At 43.8% G+C, this 20,890-nt stretch overlaps 1 protein-coding gene across 2 annotated transcripts in view; it reads right to left on the bottom strand.

The window, feature by feature from the left end:
* The window catches only part of CDK8 (cyclin-dependent kinase 8), a 122,746-nt gene extending 101,864 nt beyond the window's left edge, over positions 1-20,882 (bottom strand). For both annotated transcript variants that reach the window (XM_006831927.1, XM_006831928.1), the window contains exon 1: positions 20,755-20,882. In XM_006831927.1, coding sequence (XP_006831990.1) covers positions 20,755-20,882 — 128 coding nt within the window. The remainder of the gene's footprint in view (positions 1-20,754) is intronic.
* Between the last annotated feature and the right edge of the window lie 8 nt (positions 20,883-20,890).

Below are 20,890 nucleotides of genomic sequence, written 5' to 3'. Positions count from 1 at the left end.
ATTTGATTGTTCCTGTAGCACTTTCCTGACTTCTTCCTTATTTTTCTCAACTGCATTATACAGTGTTTTCATACCTTTTATAATCATTTTCAGGAATTCCTTCTCAGGCATTTCCAAAGCCTGCCCATCTTCCAGTATGGAGTACGTAGGTCTCCTTCCAGCCCATTTGCCTCAGTCACTTTATCTCGTTTCTGGACATGTGCAGATATGGTCATCTGCTTCTGTTTTTTGGGCATCTTCAGGGGCTATCTATGGACCTAATACTTAGATGGATGTGTATTTTGGTGTATTTATGCTTTCTGAATGACTCCAGGTAGATGTGATCAGGGAATGGGCTTCCCTTTTCACTCTTCTTCCTGAGAAGTTTCAAGATACCACTGGGTCATTTTGATGTAATTTAGGATTTAATTTTCGGCCTAGTTCCTCTTTTGTTTGCTTGTCCCACTCCACAATCCTGTTCAGGCCTTTTTTCTAGTTGGAAACAGTTCAGGGCTGGCTGTGGCCGTTTGGTTTTAATTGGAAACTGTCTCTTTAAATTTCGAGGAGCTCTGTGCGCATGCGTAGTAGAAGCCTCTGAGGGTGGGGCTGGGGTGCCCACTAGCTCAGGCACCCCTATAAGTCACCAGAATGGAGGTGCGCAGACAGCAAGGGACCAATGAACAGATACCAAAAGAAAAGAATGTCCACACCTTTATCTCAGCGGTTCTGCCGAGCGTCTGTGGCCGCTCCGATCCTTTTCCCCACGTGGTTTCACCCAAGATGGCGGCTCCTGGAACAGCCGAGCGTCCCTGACTAGAAAGCAATAGATTTCTTGCTTCTGCCACAAATTCCCCCAGCTGTGAGCCTTCCAACCTTCTAAATATTCCTTTATATGTGGGTCAGAGTTCTGGGACCATCCCCTGAGCCTGCCTGGTCGGGTGTTCTGTGTTGTTGTTGGCGGAGCTCTGTACTACACGTCCACCTGATCCACCATCTTGTTTGTTCTCCAAGCCTCGACTTTTGTTATCGAAAGAGTCTTTGGGCAAATTATTGAATGATGCAGAATGCATCAAGAGAAGATGGAAGGAATGCACAGAGTCACTTTACCAAAAGGAAATAAATGGTTAATGTTCAACCATTTCAAAAGGTAGCCTATTATCAAGAGCCAATGATACTGAAGTAAGAAGTCCAGGTGCACTGAAGGAATAGGCAAAGAACAAGGCACCAGGAATTTATGAAATAAAAATTGAAATCTTTCAAGAAAGTGAGGTGGCACTGGAGGCACTCACTCATCTATGCCAAGAAATTTGGAAGACAACTATCTGGCAGACTGATATGAAGAAACCCGTATTTGTGCCCATTCCAAAGACAGGTGACCCAACAGAATGCGGAAATCATCAGAATAACTATTTAATATCCCACGCAAGTAAAGTTTTACTAAAGGTACTACAGAAATGGTTACAATCATACATTGACAGAGAACTTCCAGAAGTTCAAGCCAGATTCAGAAGGGTCCATGAAACGAGGGATATCATTGCTGATGTCCAATGGATCTTAGCTGAAAGTAGAGAATATCAGAAAGATGTTTAATTGTGCTTTATTGACTACGCAAAGGCTTTCGATTGTGTGGATCATGACAAGCTATGGACAACATTGTGAAGTATGAGTATTTCAGAACACTTAATTGTGCTCATGAGGAATCTGTACATGGACCAAGAAGCAGCTGTTCGAACAGAACATGGGAACACTGAATGATTTAAAATTTAAAAAGGTGTGCGACAAGGCTGTATTCTTTCACCATACTTATTTAATGTGTATGCTGAGCAAATAATCCAAGAAGCTAGTTTCTATGAAGAAAAACGTGGCATCAGGATTGAAGGAAGACTCAATAACAACCTGTGATATGCAGATGCTATAACCTTGCTTGCTGAAAGTTATGAGGACTTAAAACATTTATTGATGAAGATCAAAGAGCACAGTCTTTGGTATGGATTACATCTCAATGTAAAGAAAACAAAAATCCTCACCACTGGACGAGTAAATAACATTCTTATCAATGGAGAAAAGATTGAAGCTGTCAAGCACTTCATTCTTCTTGGATCAACTATCAACACTCATGGAAGCAGCAGTCAAGAAATCAAATGACGTATTGTATTAGGCAAATCTGCTGCACAAGACCTTTTTAAAGTGTTGAAGAGCAAAAATGTCAGCTTGAGGACTAAGTTGTGCCTGACTCAAGCCATGGTATTTTCAATAACTTCATATGCACGCGAAAGCTGGACAGTGAAAAAGGAAGACTGTAGAAGAATTGATGCTTTTGAGTTATGGTGTTGGAGGAGAATATTGAAAGTGCCATGGGCTGCCAAAAGAACCAATAGATCTGTGTTGGAAGAAGTGCAGCCAGAATGCTCCTTAGAGGCCAGGATGGCCAAACTTCGTCTCTCATACTTCAGACATATTGTCAGGAGGGAGCAGTTGCTGGAGAAGGATATCATGTTTGGTAAGGTGGAGGGTCAGAGAAAAAGAGGAAGACCCCCAGCGAGATGGACTGCTCAAGTGGCAGCATCAATGGACTCAAGCACGGCAACAGTAGTGAGGTTGGCCCAGGAACGGGCAGTGTTTCGTTCTGTTGTGCATAAGGTCGCTATGGGTCGGTACCTACTGGATGGCACCTAACAACAAAGCCACCAACTTGTGTTATTCCTATTATAGCAGCACAAGAAAACCAAGACAGTACCCATGACTCAAGTATGCCATGACTGATCTACAGCCAGTTCTTCTTTCCAGCTAAGTTTTGGTTTTGGCTGTAAATAAATGTAAGAGTTCTAACTGAAAGGTTGGCAGATCAAATCCACCGGCTGTTTCATGGGAGAAAGATGAGGCAATCAGTTTCCATAAAGATGGACACCCATAGAAACCCTGTGGGGTAGTTCGATTCTGTCCTATGGGGTCGATGTGAATCGGTACTGACCTAACTACAGTGGGTTTTCTTTTTTTGGTGGATATGCATGTAATTGGTACAGCCATATCTGAGGATCAGCACTGGACTTCCGAAAAGCACGAGGCCCAACCCCTCCACACTTGCCCAGTCCTCCAGTTTTGCTTCAGTGGGCACTCCCCTCCTTGTCAATGGTTTCACCCACTGCCCATGTGCCCAAGAGGAACTTGGGAGGGCCGAGGAAGGAAATAAGCTACATGGACTTCAGTCAGACAGTATACAAGGATCTCCAAAAGCTTAAGGAAAAACGGAATGAAAGATAACAGGATTTCCCACGAAATTGTGAAGTCCCCTCTACTACATTATATAACAGAATGACTATCCATCATATAACACCAGTACATTGAATAACAGAATGACAAATTCCATCCGAGTCACAGTCAACTCAGAATCCTGGTGTAGCACTGATACTCAGCAGCACACAACAACAACAGTAGCACATTCAGAATAGTATGAAATGCTAAAGACTGTCAAGACACACAAACTGAAAATCAAAGCAAGACACATAATAATATATACAATACATGAATACCTCAGAGATACTGCAATTGAGTTCCAGATGCCCAAAATCATATGAGTGTTGCAATACAGTGAGACCAGTGCATTGTGGTTTGGTTTTTGGTTTTCCAGCGCTTGTCCAAGTTGTGTCTATACTACAATGTAGCCTATGAGGTGTGAAATACCATGGTGAAAACATTTAAAATACTGTAAGAATGACCAAAATGGGACACAGAGACACCAAGACACCAAGTGAGCACCTGCAGCTGGAAACTGGTGCCCAGACTTGCTGGATGCAGGGTTGCCACAAACCTTCACCAGCAGTATCTGCCAACGGTAAGGAAACACAGTGCAATGAAACAAGGCATGCCTGTACCACCCCATCTGTGTCTAGAGAGGATGATGTAAAGACCCCAGAGCCCAGCAGCCACTAGGGAAATGATGATAACAGTCACTTCAGAAAAAAGGAAAAGAAAAGAAAGGTAGACCCCGAGTGGAGGGCAGTCACGAGACACTTGGCAAACGGGGACAGAGTAGCTGGAAGAGACAAGGGACCACCTGACTTCCTACCCGTACAGCATATTTACATTTTCTTCTATGTGCATGTATTAGGCGCTCTGGTAGCATACTGCTAACCACAGGGTCAGCAGGTCCAATGCTCCTGACGCTCCGTGGGGACAAAGATGAGGCTTTCTGATCCCGTAGAGATTGACAGCCTCGGAAACCCTACACAGGGTCGCTCTAAGTAGGAACCGACTCCACGACACACCACCACCACCACAGAAGGTGCATGTACACGGGGCCTTCAAGTTCATGGAAAAATGGAATTGAAAGATAATGGCATTTTCTCATTAACTTTTTGAAGTTCCTTTGTATTATCTGCTCAAATTGAATAAAGTAATAGAATACGTTTTAAAGTGTGCCCAGGCATATGTATAGGCACACTGGTGTAGTGCTGTACGATAAGCACTGGACTGCTAACCACAAGGTCAGTAGTTCAAACCCACCAGCTTCTAGTCAGAAAGGTCGCTAGGAGTCACTTCACAACAAGATAAATATAAACTCAGCATATATGTACCCAAAGGCTGCTGGCTCTAATGATCCACAAAGAGTAGAGCCAGACTGAGATAGAAGGGGGCTTAGATTTTCCTGGGAACCCTTTTGTACTGGCTGACTTTTTCATTGAATCGATATATTAATTGAATCACCCAACCTTGTATAATGAAAACATCACTGTTGCGAGTACGTCACTTTTGATGTACTTGATGGACCACGTTGGAGAACTGAGTTCCATGAGGTCTGCCCATCCTCACTTTAGTTTACTAAGCACATATTTACAGGCATACATATAAATGTGAAGTTCTGCAAAAATTACAGATGGTGGTACAGAGCTACATTTACTGACATGAAAAAGTACATCATTTTTTTACTAAACTCACAAACTCTTGACTGAAAATGTATGTTATCGTTTTGCTGGGAGCACAGTAGATTTCAGTCTCCTATGTCTAGATCCAGAGCTATCTGGAAAGGTGATAAGGAAAATAGTAATATCTCCCAGTGTAGAGCTAGGGTGTTTGGTTTCTCCATAATTTCTGAACTACTGGAGTGTCTTGCAATGAAAACGTGCAAAGGAATAATCAAGAAAAAGAAACAATAAAGCTATTTTCATTTTTTTTAAAATAAGATCTTGAACAGCATGAAATTAAAAACATATAAACCAATGGCATCTCCAGCCAGAGCGTAAGTGAAGATGGAAGCCCGTTTCTCACTGTTTCGCTGTGAATGAGAAGAACCATGAAAGCACTAAAACATGCTGGATAAACTATGTGTCATGATGTGCGCTTTGTTATCCAAACGCTTTAGCTGGATTTTCCACTGTTTAAAATATATGCCTTCGCCCAGACACTCAGCGAGCTCACCTGACCTCTGGGCTCTGGTACTGCCAGGCACCCCTTCTAGAGCCACAACCTTGCTGTTAGCTGTCTACCTACTCCAAGGGGCTGGGTTTTCTGAGGGTGGTACGTATACTGCCAGTATATGTGTACACAGCACAATGCCTGTTTTTCTCCTCCTTCTCTGGCCTGATTCTTGGCTTCTCTTTCTACACTCTGTCCTCAGCCTTCTTCTCAAGCCACACACTCTTGCAAAAGAATTGCATCTTCACTGGAAGCTATTACTTCAAGTACCAGGTAACACCCAAGCCGATTTCTATCCAGATCTCTCTCTTGAGCACTAGAGCTTTATGTCTGCTTACAGGACATTTCCTCTCCATGTTTAATATCCAAATCCATGCCATCAAGTTGATGCCGACCCCACAGAACAGAGCAGAATTATTTCAAAGAGTTTTTGAGGCTATAATCTCCATGGAAGCAGAGTGCTTGAACTGCTAGCCTTATGGTTAGCAGTCCAATGCTTAACCCACTATGCCATCAGATGCCTAATAAGTACCCAAAGTCACCAATTCAAACCTGAACTCTTCCTCTCAGACTCACTCCTCTTCATGTGATTGACAATGTTCTGCCGCCCAAGTCTGGCACCTGGGTGTCACTTTGGTTCTTCTCACTCCTCCATGTCTCACAGCCCAGAAGTCACCAAGCCATTCCTCTGTCACTTCCCTGATTTAAGACACCCGCATCTCTCACCCAATTACGCTTACATTCTCTTATGTCCAATCTATGCTGCCAAGCAAATATTTAACGGAGCAATCTGAACTTGCTCCTGCCTGTTTACGTCCCTGCAAATGTTCCTGCTGCCTCCAGGGGAAAGTTCCGAGTCCACAACACAATCTCTCCCTGCCTGCTAGTCAGCTCACCCAACCTTCCCAAACCAAATCCACTGACATCGAACTAGTTCTCCTACAGGACAGAGAACTGTCCCAGAATGTTTCCAAGGCTGTCACCTTTATGGGAGCTGACTGCCATATTTTCTCCTGCAGAGCAGCAGGTGGGTTCGAATCACCAACCTTTCAGTTACTAGTTGAGCACTTAACCAATGCACCACCAGGGATCCCTTTCCCACCCCTTATTCCGCTCTAAACTCTGGCACCAAAATTATTTCACTTCCCTCTTTATTTTCCATTCTATCATGTAGAGTCCTGGTGTGGCAATGTAGGATCAACACGGGACTGTTAACCACAAAGGTCAGTGTTCAATCCCACCAGCCGCTCCTCAAAAACCTTATAAGATCGTCATGAGTTGGAACCAACTTGACAGTACTTAACAATAGCAACAATCCTACCCTCTACCTCCGTACATGCTCCCTACCGGCGGCTCCAAAGGGTGGCTGCAGAGAACCTGAGTTCTCTCCAGCCAAGCTTCCAAAATTACTTCAACCAATGCAAGGATGCAAGGTCAAGTTTGCTTGCTGGAAACCATCCAATCCCATCACACTCTCTTTTCAACCAGACTGCAACCCCTCCTGCGTAAAGACACCCTGAGCCCCAGCTAGGCCCAGTGCCCTTTCCCACCCTGTAGGCCGCCCATTCAGTCAATCGCTCATCTCAACTATTGCAGTAACATTCTGTGACCTCAAATTTAGGGACTCCTGTGGCAGCCTATGGGAATCCGGGTGTGGTGCTGTAAGATAAAGCACTGGACAGATTCAAACTCACCAGCCACTCCTCGGAAACCATATACAAGGTCACTATGCATTGGAACGGACTCACTGGCACTCAACAACAAAATGGCAGCCTATGGGAGCGTGGTGGCTCTCTAGGATAAGCACTGGTCCACCAACCAGCTACTCGCTGGGAGAAAGATGAGGCTTTCTGTTCCCACAAAGATTTACAGCCTTGGAAACCCTATAAAGGGTCACTGAGAATTGCAAACAACCTGTTGCTGTTGTTGTTCGGTGCCATCGAGTCAGTACCGACCCATAGCAACCTTATGCATAGCAGAAGGAAACACTGCCCGATCCTGGGCCAACCTTACTACTGTTGCCACGCTTGAGTCCATCCATGCTTCCACTTGGCCAATCCATCTTGTTGGGGGTTTTCCTCTTTTTCTCTGACCCTCCACCTTACCTAACATAGCCTTCTCCAGTGACTGGTCCCTCCTGACAATATGTCCAAAGTATGAGAGATGAAGTTTGGCCATCTTGGCCTCCAGGGATCACTCTGGCTGCACTTCTTCCAAAACAGATCTATTGGTTCTTTTGGCAGTCCATGGCAGTTTCAGTATTCTCCTCCAACACCAGAACTCAAAGGCATCAATTCTTCTACAGTCTTCCTTATTCACTGTCCAGCTTTCGCATCCATATGAGGTTACTGAAAATACCATGGCTTGAAGCAACCTGTTGTTGTTGTTGTTGTTAAGTGCCGTCGAGTCGGTTCCGACCCATAGCGACCCTGTACAGGGTTTCCGAGGGTGTAAATCCTTACGGGAGTAGAAAGCCTCATCTTTCTCCCGCGGAGCGGCTGGTAGTTTCGAACCGCTGACCTTAAGGTTCGCAGCCCGATTCGTAACCACTACGCTACTGGCCGCCCATAATTTCCCCACTGCAGCCGCTGACAGTAGTGGTGGCTGTGTGCTGCCCAGTCGGTTCCTTACTGCGAGCCCTTACCTCACTACAACTGTCTGGTGACTTCCCCCAAAGTCTCTCCGGTCCTGGGTCAGCTGCTGGAGGCAGGCATCTGACATGTGGGAGGCATTCAGGAAATCAGAAACACACACCTTTACAGGAAAAAAACTCTAAGGCCATACCAAATATGCAAATGATTTCACTCGGCACTGAAGCGAGCCCCAATGTTAACTCAGGATTAGAACATATTACAAGAATGCCTAACTCTGGCCTTGACATTTTGGGGGGATTATTTGTAATAAAAAGTTTTGTAAACTGAGTCACATGATGTACCTGCTGAGGGAGGGGAGGCAAGTGGCACCTGCAGGCTTACTTTAAAAGACTCTTTCCTAAAGTGAAAAACACTCAAATTTTTCTGTTCTGTATGAGCTTCAGTTTTCAAATAATTCACTGGATTTCCTTAATATGGAAGCTTTATAAAATGTTTTCCAATACCTTCTCTCTCCTTTCCTCCAAATTTGACCTATTTAATATGAGGGGGCTGCAGAAGTTTGTAGAAAAAATAGAATTAAAAGACAGTGGATTCGTTCCCAGGTTTCGACTCCAAAAACAAACAAAAAGGTAATGAAATTTTTCCATAAACTTTTTGAAGTCCCATATAAGCCAACGTGATATTGTTGTGGTTAAGTGCCATCAAGTCGGTTCCAACCCATAGTGACCCTGTACAGGGTTTCCAAAGAGCGGTTGGTGACCTTGAACTGCCGACCTTGCAGTACAGCACATTAACCCACAGCTCCAGACCAGGACTCTAAGCCACCGTGATACTGAACAATAAATCATTTTTTTTTTTAATTTCTCGGTGGCACTATGAGTTAGGCACTGGGCTGCTTACCGCAAGGCCAGCAGTTCAAACCCAGCAGTGGCTCCAAGGTAAAAGGATGAGGAAGAGTTAGCCACGGAAACCCTAAGGAGCCGCTCTACTCTGCCCTATAGGGCTGCTATAAGTGGGAAGGCACTTGATGGTTGTGGGCTTCTTTTTTGGTAAGTCACTAAGAAGGTACCCTCATGGTGCCTGTGGGTCAGGGGTTGGGCTACTAACCAAAAATTCAGCGATTGAAACCTACTAAATGAGACTGTCTACTCCAGAAAGACTTAGTCTTGGAAACTCTACAGCGGATTGCTATGAGTCAGAATTGACTCGATGGCAGTGGTGTTTTAGGGAGAAAACCTCTAAAAGCAGAATAAAGATGAGGCTGTCTGCTCCTGTGAAGACTGACAATCTCAGAAACCCTACAGGGCCGCTCGGCTGTGTCCTATAGAGTGGCTACGAGTGGGGATCAACCTGCCGGCAGTGGGTCTGTTTTGGGTTTACATGAAGATAGAGAAGTTAGGAATTTCTGGGTGAAGTGTTAGAACCTGATTTCAGTGGAGAGAAACACCTGTTCCCGCACAGGTGCTACTGGAGATAAAGTAAAGGTGACAGGGATTTGCTTTGACGGAGAAGACACAGCTGTGTGGATGTGGATTTCAGACTCACTGGGCTGCAGTGTGGTGTAACCAGTGTCGAAGGAGTCCTGGTGGCGCAGCAGTTTAGCACCTGGCTGTTAAACAGAAGGACTAAGGTTCAAACCCTCCCCCCCCAATCACTCCACAGGAGCAAGATGAGACCTGTCTGCTCCTGTGAAGATTTACAGCCTCAGAAACCTTCTGTCCTGTATGGTTACTCTAAGTCTGAATGGACTTAATGGGCAACAGGTTTCCACACTGTCTAGGAATAAGGTATGAGCAGTGTGTGGGAATAAGGAGGCTAGTCAGGGCTCACACATGAAGGGTCAAGATCTTGGTTCAAGTGGTTCTCTGTAGTTCTGGGAAAGTTTGGCAGTTTCTCAAATATCTAAACATGGAGTTTCCATAAGCTTGAACAATTTCACTGCCTGGTACACCCCAAAGAGAACTAAAAACATTTGTCCATGTAAAACTTGCATACTAGTGTTTATGGCAGCATTATTCATGATACCCAAAGTGCAGCAGGGACTGGTTTGGGAGCTTTGGAAGTAACCATATGAAGGAATAGAAAGAATCACAAAACTTTTAAGTCTTCAAGTACTACGGTTAACATCTTATACAGACTCTTAGGTAAAAGCCAGTTTGCAGTGACAACATGAAGACAAGTCCTGAGGTGATAAAAGTCATCTAAAGAGAAAGACAACTTTGGAGTTTGTAGGTAACAAAGTGTGATGATAGACCAGACCTACCGAAGGCTGGTACGAAGGAAACCAAACCCAAAGCACCGACAAGGAGTCGCTTCTGACTCACCCCAACCTGTGGAGGGTTTCCAAGACAGTAAGTCTTTACAGGAGCAGCCAGCCTCATCTCACTGCTGTGGGGCCACTGGGGGGTTTGAACCATCCACCTGGCAGTTAGTATGCCAACACCTAAGAAAGTGCCACCAGGGCTCCTTGGTAGGAAGGAAATTATTTAGAAATAATTTTCAAAAAAAGAATTATGTTTCCTACCATGTTGTTGTTGTTGTTAAGTGCCGTCAAGTCAGTTCCAACTCACAGCAAACCTGTATGGAGTTTCCAAGGAGCCGCTGGTGGGTTTGAAACACCAGCCTGACAGCAGTCCAGTGTGTGCCCTACAGCACCACACTACATTCTATTAGAATTTTCTACTATTTCCATGTAGAAATTCCATGTGCAGAAGTCATCTCCTCCAGAACACCTCCCATATCCTCACACTTCGTGTTTCAACCAGGGCGATCGATCCAAGCCCTCCTAAACTGCACAGAGCAGTCTCTCTCCCCACTCCTCCTGGAGGTGGCGCCAAAGAGTTATCACCACTACCCAGAGCAGCAGCCAGCCTGGAGCTCTGTATGTCCGGCAATGTGCATGTATAGGAGAGATGCTTAAGGCAGACGCTGGCTTCTCAGGAGTCGTCTGTCCTTAGACAGACAACGTGCTCATGATGGAAACTGCCACATACAATGGCGATACCCATCACAAATGGACCCCACTGTGACAAAGCATGGAGCTCATCCTGTCTGGTTCATATGACGGAACGTCTGTGATGTACCAGGTACTATAAAGAATACACAGTCAAAACTCACATTTGGTGGAGTCAGCAGGAGGGACCTCTCATCCCACCCGTTCCTTCCTGGGTGTCCTTTCTGATGGGGCCATTCCCATCACTGAAGACTCAGGTTAAACACAGATCCCTCCGAGAGGTTTTCCCTGAAGACACTTGGCCAGTTGGGAGCTTCTTTCTCTGTAGTTCCACACCCAACCCCAAAACAACTCCACGGCCTTCAGTGGACTCCAACTCACAGTGACCCCCCTGTAGGCCAGAGTAGAAGCGCTCCATGGGTTTCCGAGGCTGACATCTTTACAGGAACAGCTAGCCTCATCCTTGCCCTGTGGTTCCATACTACCATGTCTTGTTACTTACCTATCGAATTATTACCATTTATTTGCATGTTTGTTTCCCTCAGTAGGTGCCTCCTCAAATTGCGGAATATTTTCTTCATCTTCCCACTTACAATCCCTTGGGCAGCACCAGTAAATACTTAAATCTCTGGGATGTGATAAATATTTGTTGAACAAATGAAAAAAAAGTCTTCTGATGCTGGACGGCACAGTTGAAGAGTAACTCACCTGAACAAATTCCAAGTCAATTCACTTAATTTGCTAGTCTTGCTACTGAAAATAAAGGTAGGAAACCTCAGAGTGACCCAACCATTGGATCTGAATGCACTGAAAAGCTAAGGACAATTTGTTTCACAGCAAGTAGATGAGAAGTACACAATGAATATTCTGCCAGGGCCTTCCCCTGACCTTTTTTTAAAGGATCATTTGACATAATACTCCTTACTGCTCAACAAAATCCCCCAGGAATAGAAAGTTAACATGTTGGACTTGACATGTCTGACATCTAAGTCCCTCCCACTGCCATGGAATGGGTTCCAACCCCTAGGACTGAGGAGAACTGCTCTTTAAGGTTTCCGAGGCTGTGCACCTTTATGGGAACAGGCAGCCTCATCTGTCGCCCACAGAGCGGTTGATGGCTTGAACTGCCTACCCTGTGGTTAGCAGTCCAGTGCTTATACAGAGAGATTTCAGTCAGACTGAACTCAGATATGGATTCAACAACAATCATGGGAAGAAAAAAAGTAAAGTGGGTGGGTGCTGATGCCTTCCCACTGGGCTTCTTTGGAGGAAGAAAGCGTCTACGAAAGTTTTCATCAGAGTTAAGGATTTAAAACTCCACATAATACATAGTTCACAGGCGTGAGGCCAGTCCCAGCCCCCAAATCCCAAACATCTCAGAGATGAAGATGGAGGACAAAGCCAGTAGTTCTTTGGGCGCTACCTAACGTCCTTTTAATTTTTGTTTTAAACCCTAGTTAACCATCATAGATTATTTCTTTTACTAAGAAAACCATTTCTTAACGTTCTGCAACATTGGTTTCAACAATATTTGTCTTTTGTGATGGACTAATTTTACTCAGCATAATGTCCTCCAGGTTCACCCATGTCGTGAGGTTTTTCACGGATTCACTGATATTCTTCTGTTTTGCATAGTATTCCACTGTATGTATGTACCAAAGTTTGCTTAACCACTCTTCGGTTGATGAGCATTTGCTGTCTCCATGTTTTTGATTTGTCTCTTATAGACAGCATATGAAAGGATCCTGTTAGCTTCTCCGTTATGCTCTGTATCTTGACTCGTGTATTTCCATTCAGTGTAATTTTCGATAGGTATTAACTGACTGCTGTCATTTTGCTGTGTGTGTTTTGTGGTGTTGCTGGTTTCTTTATTCCACAGAACTGTCTGCACTGAGTTCGTTTTGTTTGTGGGCTTCCTTTTCATTTTCATTTCTGTTGTGTTTACTAAATCTTTCTGATTTCATCTTTTTTCATTTTGATATGCAATTGTACTAATTTTCAGGGAAATCACAGGTCACGCTGTAATTTATTATATTTTTTCGCTATTTAAAGCAGTCTGTTTCATCATGACGTCTACTTCCTTGCCATTTGGAAGTTCTGTATCTACACCATTCCCTCTTTTTGCTTTGTAGTTGACTTCATTATACTGTTATCTCTGGTTCCCTATTTTCAGTCTTGTAGGTTTGTTTCACTTTAAATACTTCTATCTCTGGGCTGTGTTCTGGGTGGTATTGTCATGTATGGTAATCTCAGGTGGTTGTTGGTTCTAACTCCAAAGAACGCCCTTTAGAATTTCTTGTTGGTCTGCTCATTAGAAATTCCTTTAAGTTCTGTTTATCAGGAAATGTCCTAATTTCACTATCATATTTGAAGGACAGCTTTGCTGAGTATATTATTTTTGGTTGGCAATTTTTTTCTTTCAGAATTTTGTGTATGTCATCCAAATGTCTTCCTGTCTGCATGGTTTCTGCAGAGAAATCAGAGCTAAGCCTTACTGGTTCTCTTTTCTAAGTAACTTCTCATTTTTCCTGAGATGCTCTCAGGATTAGAGAGACAAAGACCTTGTCTTTGATTTTGAAAAAATTGATTGTGATATGTGTTGGTGATTTTCTTTCGAGATCTGTTTGAGGTTCTTTCAGGTTCTTGTATGCTTATCTTCTCATGTTTCATGATGTTAGGAAAGTTTTCCTCCAACAACTCAACAATTTTCACTGTACTCTTTATTGTCTCTTCCTATTCTGGAATTCCAATCACCCACAGCTGTTCCTCTTCATGGCGTCCACATAACTCTTAGGTTTTCTTCATTCTTTTTTCTGCTTGTTGTTCTACCATAATAGTATTGAGAGATTTATCTTTAAGCTCACTAATTTGGGTTTCTATTGCTTCAAATCTTTGCCTTTGCCCTTTCAATATATTGTCCACTTCTGAAATATTAGAATTAATCTTCTGGATTTCCAATTGCATGTTTTGCATTGTTTCAAAATCTACATTTATTTTATCTGCTTGATCTTGTAGCATTTTCCTGAATTCTTCTAAACTTTTCTCTACTTTCTCCTTGCTTTCCTCAATCTTTCTGTCAATCCTTATAAGATGCCTAAATATCATTCTTTTTAAATTCTTTGTCAGTTAGTTCCAATACCTTGTCTTCCTCAGAAACATGTGGCTCTGCATCTTGGTCATTGGTTTGAGCCATTCTCTCATTTCTTCATGGCAGCTACAATTGTCTGTTGTCTGCAGGGTATTGTGGAGTTGTTGTGTTTGTGTCTACTTGATGACTGTATACTGACTGGTTCTCAGTCTCTCACTAACTGTCTCCTTTGGGTACAGTTAGAGAATGGAAGTATGTGCACTGTGCTCGAGCACCTCAGTTTAGGGTGGGTGTGGCTGCTGCCGGCTGCTGGCTATTGTTGATCAGGTGGTACCGGAGCTGATACGGGCTCTTGCCTAGTGGGTGGAGCTACAGAGAGTACAGTTTTGGCTGGACTCTATGGGCACCACTGCTATCTCCTGATGGGTGGGAAAAAGAAAACCCCTTCAACACACACACACAAGAAAACAAAACAGAATAAACCAACAAGGAAGCAACAATGAAAATGTTAATAAGAAATAAAAACAGGCAGCAACCAGAAAAAAAGAGTTAAGTATCTAGATAAAAGAGGAACATGAGAATGGAGAAACAGAAGAGAAAAATAAGAAAGAAAATAAAAGGAATTAAAAAAAAAACAAGACACTTAAGAATAAATAGCTAAAAAGAAGGACAGGAAACGGAGGTATAGAAGAGAAAAATAAGAGGAAATAAAAGTAAGAAACTTTACAAGAAAGTAGCAAAGAAAGATCAAGGGGGGGGGAGTAAATGAGAAACAGAAACAAAGAAGGAAAAACAAAAGCAGAGAAAGAAAGGATAAAATTCAAGGGAATGGAGAGAGAAGTAGAAGAAGAAAGAATAAACAAACAAAAACCAGCGCAGCTGTAGGACCAAAGAGGAGAAAACTCTGGGGGCTCTTGTCAGTCTAGGAGCTCACGAGGTGGGTAAGGGAGGGATATGACCGCGGAGTTCCGGGCCCTAGATGGAGTCCCTATTGGCCTTGGTGTGATCTCCGTTCAGGGCACTTGTGGGAGCTGCTTTCAGGGTCTGTTAGGACCACAGGACAGCTGGGGGCAGGATGACCGGTCAAGTGCTGGCCTGATGGCTCTGCAGGTTTTGTTTTGTAGCCAATGTGAAGCGTCTCATACTGGTCTGGCTCCCAAGCATGTGGCTCTGGGGGTGGATGAGGGTGGGAGCTGGTCACCATCCCTGCCACCTGTGTGACTCTACTCTGCCAGGCCACCTTCTGTTGCCAAAGCCGCTCAGGAGAAGGCAGCACCATTCATCAGATTCCCTCTCAGCGTCCCTGCTCTGCTTCTCCTCCCAGCAAGCACTGTCTGCGTCTCTAACCTCTCCTCTAAGGCTCCAGGTGCCAGGATCGTCCTCGGGGTCTGTTTCATTTGATGTCTCGTATCTTAGTTGTGGAGGGTCTGTGTAGTACGTTTACCATCTTACCAGCTATCTAGTCTTTTTGGCGGTCGACCAGAACCCACATTAAAGCACAAGACTAAGAAATAGGAAAATGTGCGCTGCTGTGAGTAAAATTTTTGTTTTAACGACTAATTATCAAGTTTTGCAAAAGTATTATCTTTTCTACTTCTTAATGTTTACTTCCTCAAATTATAGTACCAGAAAATATATGAAAGATGCTAAAACTCATGTACTCCAACACCCCAATCTTATAAGGAATGGTACCAAGGTCTACAAGGGTAAAAGAATTGCACATACTGCAAAGTAGAAGCAAAATCTGAAGTCAAACTCAGGTCTGTAGTTTCCGTGGAGATCTTTCCGGGACACAGAGACCTTTCATGCCCCAACACGCCTTTCATTAGGTGAGGCCACAAACATGTATGCACACTCACATGTACAAACACATGTAAACATATAGACACATATGTGATACGCATATATACAACCAGTGCCATCAAGTCCACTCCAACACACAGTGATTCCAGCTGTATCAGAGTCAAACTGTGCTCTGTGGGTTTTCAACGGCTTATTTTTTGGAAGTAGGTTGCCAGGCCTTTCTTTCGACATACCTGTGGACACATCCAGAGATCCAGACATACTTTTTAGCACTTTAAAAGCACAAGGCGGTTCAGAGATGCACCCCCAAACCCCCAAATGATAAGGCATTAGTTTTTCTCAGTGAGTCACTATAAATCAAATCTCCATGCCTTGTTTACGTTTATTTTAATGTAGGAATTTTAGGAAGCATATTTGGAATAAGAAACCTCCATGTAAGCCTCCAATCCTAGCGCTAATGTCTAATTAGCTGTATATAATCTAGTTTTCTTACCTATAAAACTGAAAAATAACAGAACCGATTGCTCAGGGTTCTGATGAGGGTTAGACAGATGATGCAAACAAAGAGCTTTGCCTAGAGCCTGGTATTTGAAGTCATTACCACTGACTTCTATTTGCTGAGCTTTCTACTAAAGTGCCCCAAGTAAGTTTTCCGTCTACTCACATACAAAATCCCAGCGATATATACAATGGGGCCAGGAAAATGGAATTAAGAGAGAGTGGAAAGTTCTCGAGGACTTTCTGGATTCGGAGCATGACACCTAGGAACGGGATAGAAGAAAGGTCCTTGTGCTTTTCTCTTTTGGAGATAAAATGCTGACCCCCAAATTGATCTGTAACTCCATCAGATGCCCAGTACCACTACTGAAAGTTTTGAATTTAAAAGCACAAATTGTTTTCTGTCTTTCTACACTTTTCCCTTTTTTCAAGCCACATGTGTTTGGCTGCCTGCTTTCTATGGAGAGGAAATGCAACTGACTCCAGAGAAGAGCAACCCCCTGCTCTCTCCTCTGAGCACCTTTGGGGGGGAGTTCAAACACAAATGACAAGGAAGACAAATGAGTTCCAAGCATTTAGGGTTTATCTCTATTGTGTTGCGTCCTTGCTATGTGCCATTAAGTTGGTTCTGACTCACGTGACCCTGTATAGGGTTTCTGAGTGGGAACTGCAGACCCTGTGGTTCAAACCCACTTTGCAGTCCAGTGCTTATCCTACAGCGCCCCCCCCCCCAGGGCTCCTCACCGCTGTTAGAATCTGAAATTAACACAAGAAGAAAAGGCCCCTTTTCCCCCTGAATGCAATGAAGCCTCAAATAAGGCATTTCTCCCTTTCCTAGCAACAATAACAACAAAAATTCCAACCCACAACTTTATACAGGACAGAGTTCTAGACTTATGATTTCCAAAACTGTATTGTATGTATCTATGGGAGCAGCTGGCGGGTTTGAACCATTGACCATTCAGTGGTTGTTGTTGTTGTTAGGTGTCATCAAGTCGGTTCTGACTCATATCGACCCGGTGTAGGGTTTCCAAGGAGTGGCTGGTGGATTTGAACTACCAACCTTGTGGTTAGCAGTCCAGTACTCATCCTACAGCGTCACCCCAAGGCTCTGACCTTCCAGTTAGCAAACCAAAGGCATCACTGCTCCACCAGGGCTCCTGTTCTACACCCTTTTCTTACACCACTGACAATACGGAGTTCACCCTAAGTATGGTGACTAAGGTGTGAACTCCAGGGAACGCTCTTTTGGGCTGTTGTATTTTCTCAAACACAGTAATGCATGAAGCTAACTCCTCAGGTCTAAATCCCTCTCCCAGTTATTCATCTCCTCTCATGTCCACAGGAGAACTGGAAAGAGACAGTCGAGACCTATCTTCCTCTGAATAATCAAATACGGCAAAATAAAGCTCTGATTTCAATCGTTTTATTGTATGGTCAGTCTCAGGAGTCTCTTTGAAGGTGTGACTGTGGGTCCAGTTGCAAAATACATCCTTTCATTTTAAAGACAATCAGTACTAAAATCTAATGATTTGGCCATCATATTTTTTATAAACGATTAAACAGTTACAAATACTATTTCACCAGGACTGAAATATGTTAAATTCCCTTTAACTGACATTAAAACCAAACCCAAACCCAAGCCCACCGCCTGGAGTTGGTTCCAACTCACAGCAACCCTGGAGACCTGGTGTGGCACTACAGGATAATACACTAGACCACAAGGTCGGTTTGAATCACAAGGTTCAAGCCCACCAGCTGCTCCCAACAAGGTTGTTGAGTTGGAACCAACTCAATAGCACTCAACAACAGCAACATGGAGACCATACAGGAGAGTCGAACTGCTCTCTCCCAAGGCAGCTGGTGGGTTTGAACCACCAACTTTCTGGTTAGCAGTCAAGCATGGAACCACTGTGCCACCAGGGCTAGCTATGAGATCAAAATAACCTCATAAATATAATGTTTTATTTTACCAAAATGAGGTTACAAAAAAACCCAATTTAGAAAAAAAAAAAAAAAAAAAAATCCCTCAGGAAAACAAAAGTTGTTTTAAATCATTTAAAAACTCCCTTGACATTTGATCCATTAAAAAAATAATAATAAAGTTCATCACATAAACAAAATCATTAAAGTTGTTGAAAACCATACCCAAAGGATCATAAATTTTAAAAAATTATTTTTTCCCAAAGCATAAAGCTATTTTTGGCTATCATAAATAAGAAATGTTTACATAATACAAAGTCCTGGTTTGGCACCGTAGGACAAGCATTCCACCTCAAGGTCGGTTTGAATAGCAAGGCTGGCAGTTCAAATCCACCAGCAGCTCTTTGGAAATCCTACACAGGGTTATTATTAGTCTATGACTCCATGGCGCTTTAGAACAACATCCTGGTGCGGTGCTGTAGGATCAGCACTGGACTGCTAACCACAGGTCCATGGTCAAACCCACCAGTTGCTCCCTGGAAACGCTATACAAACTCGGAACCAACTCAACAGCACTTAACAACAACAGACGCCTGTAAGTTCAAGGATTTAAATTATATCACTCTTCTCGAACAGCCTAAATTAAACCTACCCAGGAGATACCAAATGTGCTTAAGCTCTGGTAGCGTAGTGGTTAGGAATCAGGCTGCGAACCTTAAGGCCAGCAGTTCGAAACTGCCAGTTGTTCTGCGGGAGAAAGATGAGGCGTTCTGCTCCCGTAAAGATTTACAACCTCGGAAACCCTGTACAGGGTCACTATGGGTCGGAACCGACTCGATGGCACTTAACAACAACAAAGCATACCTCCTTGCCGTATACAATATTACAGTATTTTAATCAATTTTGATACAGATATGCATATCTACTAGCATCAATTGGTAATTTATAGACACACAACTGGCTTCTCTAAGATTCAAAGCCCCTGAAAGGCATCGGAATCCAACCACAGATGATGGACTGACTGGTCACATGTACTCCAACAGAGAATCTCATGGGAATGGGTTTTTTTAATGAATATGCCTAAAATTACAATACTGGAGGGCTGGGGAGAAGCTTCAAAGCTTTAGGAAAACAGTGTACTAGAGCTAACCAAGCATCACTTTAAAAATATATGTCATGACCAAGTAGCACGTGAATGAGAAATCTAATTAGACAACCGAGTCAGCAGTATTTCCAGATGCTGATTTCTCAGAGACCACCCATTTCATTTAAAAATGCTTTACATACAAGCCACCGCACTCTGCCAACTTTTCCCTTCCCTATGTTTTACAAAGATAGCTGTACAGCTTAACAGACGCATAAAAGCGAAGACATACACATTCCAAACAAATTCGGTGTGCTTTCTTCTGCCTAGGGTTCATTTTAAATGATTTTAGAAAGCTAACTCAGTAAATCTTAAAAAACAAAAAAAGGCTGAGTACACAGACATTTCCTTTCCAATATTCACAACAGCCCGATATTCTGCATAAATATGAATTTCTCCCCTATTCCAGGTAATATATTTCAGCTTTAGAAAATGCTGTTTTTAACAGCCAAATACCTCTGAACGGTAATACCCTCCTCCTCAATTTTCTTTTAAAAAAAGAAATTCTTTTCAATGGCCAATTCTTTTTTAAAACAGCAATTTTTTTCAATGGCGAAGAGCAGAGAACAGAACAGTATGAACTAGTTTGGTTCTAATCAAAATCCAAAGATTCTACAACCAGCTCTTGCATTCTTTGCCCATCGTTGGGGAGGTGAGCAAGAATGAATTCTTTTTCTCCCGCACCTACCAATCGCCTTCTTTTGTCAATATCACAGGACCTCCGTCTACTGACAAAAGGAAAGAGGGAAACAAACACAACACTTCACCTGTCTTATTTCAAACGAAACAGGGAGCCTCCCCCTCCAGCCCAGAGATTTAATTATTTCTAGGGAAGAACGTCGGACGCAGAGACTACTTCAAGTTCCCTGTCAGCTGCTACATTTTTTTGAGGGGGGCGGGAATCAGCCTGAGTACTTTTTTTTTTTTTTTGGGGGGGGGGGGGGGCGGGATCAGCCTGTCTGTGTCACTGGCCTCTCCCCGCACCACCTTACACCAAATCCTCACCGTTCTAAGGATGAGTGAAAGCCCCCAGCCCCTGAACTCTGGGGTGCAATTGCCCCCTGAAGGTTGGGGGGGTGGGGGCTATCTGCCCCACATCTCCTGGCTGCCTTTTTCCGTGCCCCCAAGAACACTCCGAATGAGTTACGCAATGGACGGTAGACACAGGTGGGACGGGGCCGGGGGCTGGACCACCGCTCTCCTGCGGGAAGGGTGGATGTCATCCCCGAGGCAGGGAAGGCAGCATCACAAGCGCAGATTGTTAGGGTGCGGACGCCGCAGACTGCAGCCCCCGGGGGGAGCCGACGCGGCCAGCGGAGATCAAGGACCTGGGGGGCCCGGGACGATACCCCACACTCACCCATCTTTCCTCTTGGCTTTGTAGACGTGACCGTAAGTGCCTCGGCCAACTTTGCAGCCCTCGTATTCAAACAGGTCCTCGACCCGCTCCCGCTCGCTGCTCAGCTTCACTTTGAAATCATAGTCCATTGTCACGG

This window comes from Chrysochloris asiatica, unplaced genomic scaffold (genome assembly GCF_000296735.1).
Source record: "Chrysochloris asiatica unplaced genomic scaffold, ChrAsi1.0 scaffold00005, whole genome shotgun sequence".
Taxonomy (NCBI): domain Eukaryota; kingdom Metazoa; phylum Chordata; class Mammalia; order Afrosoricida; family Chrysochloridae; genus Chrysochloris; species Chrysochloris asiatica.
This window is presented reverse-complemented; position numbering and strand designations above follow the sequence as displayed.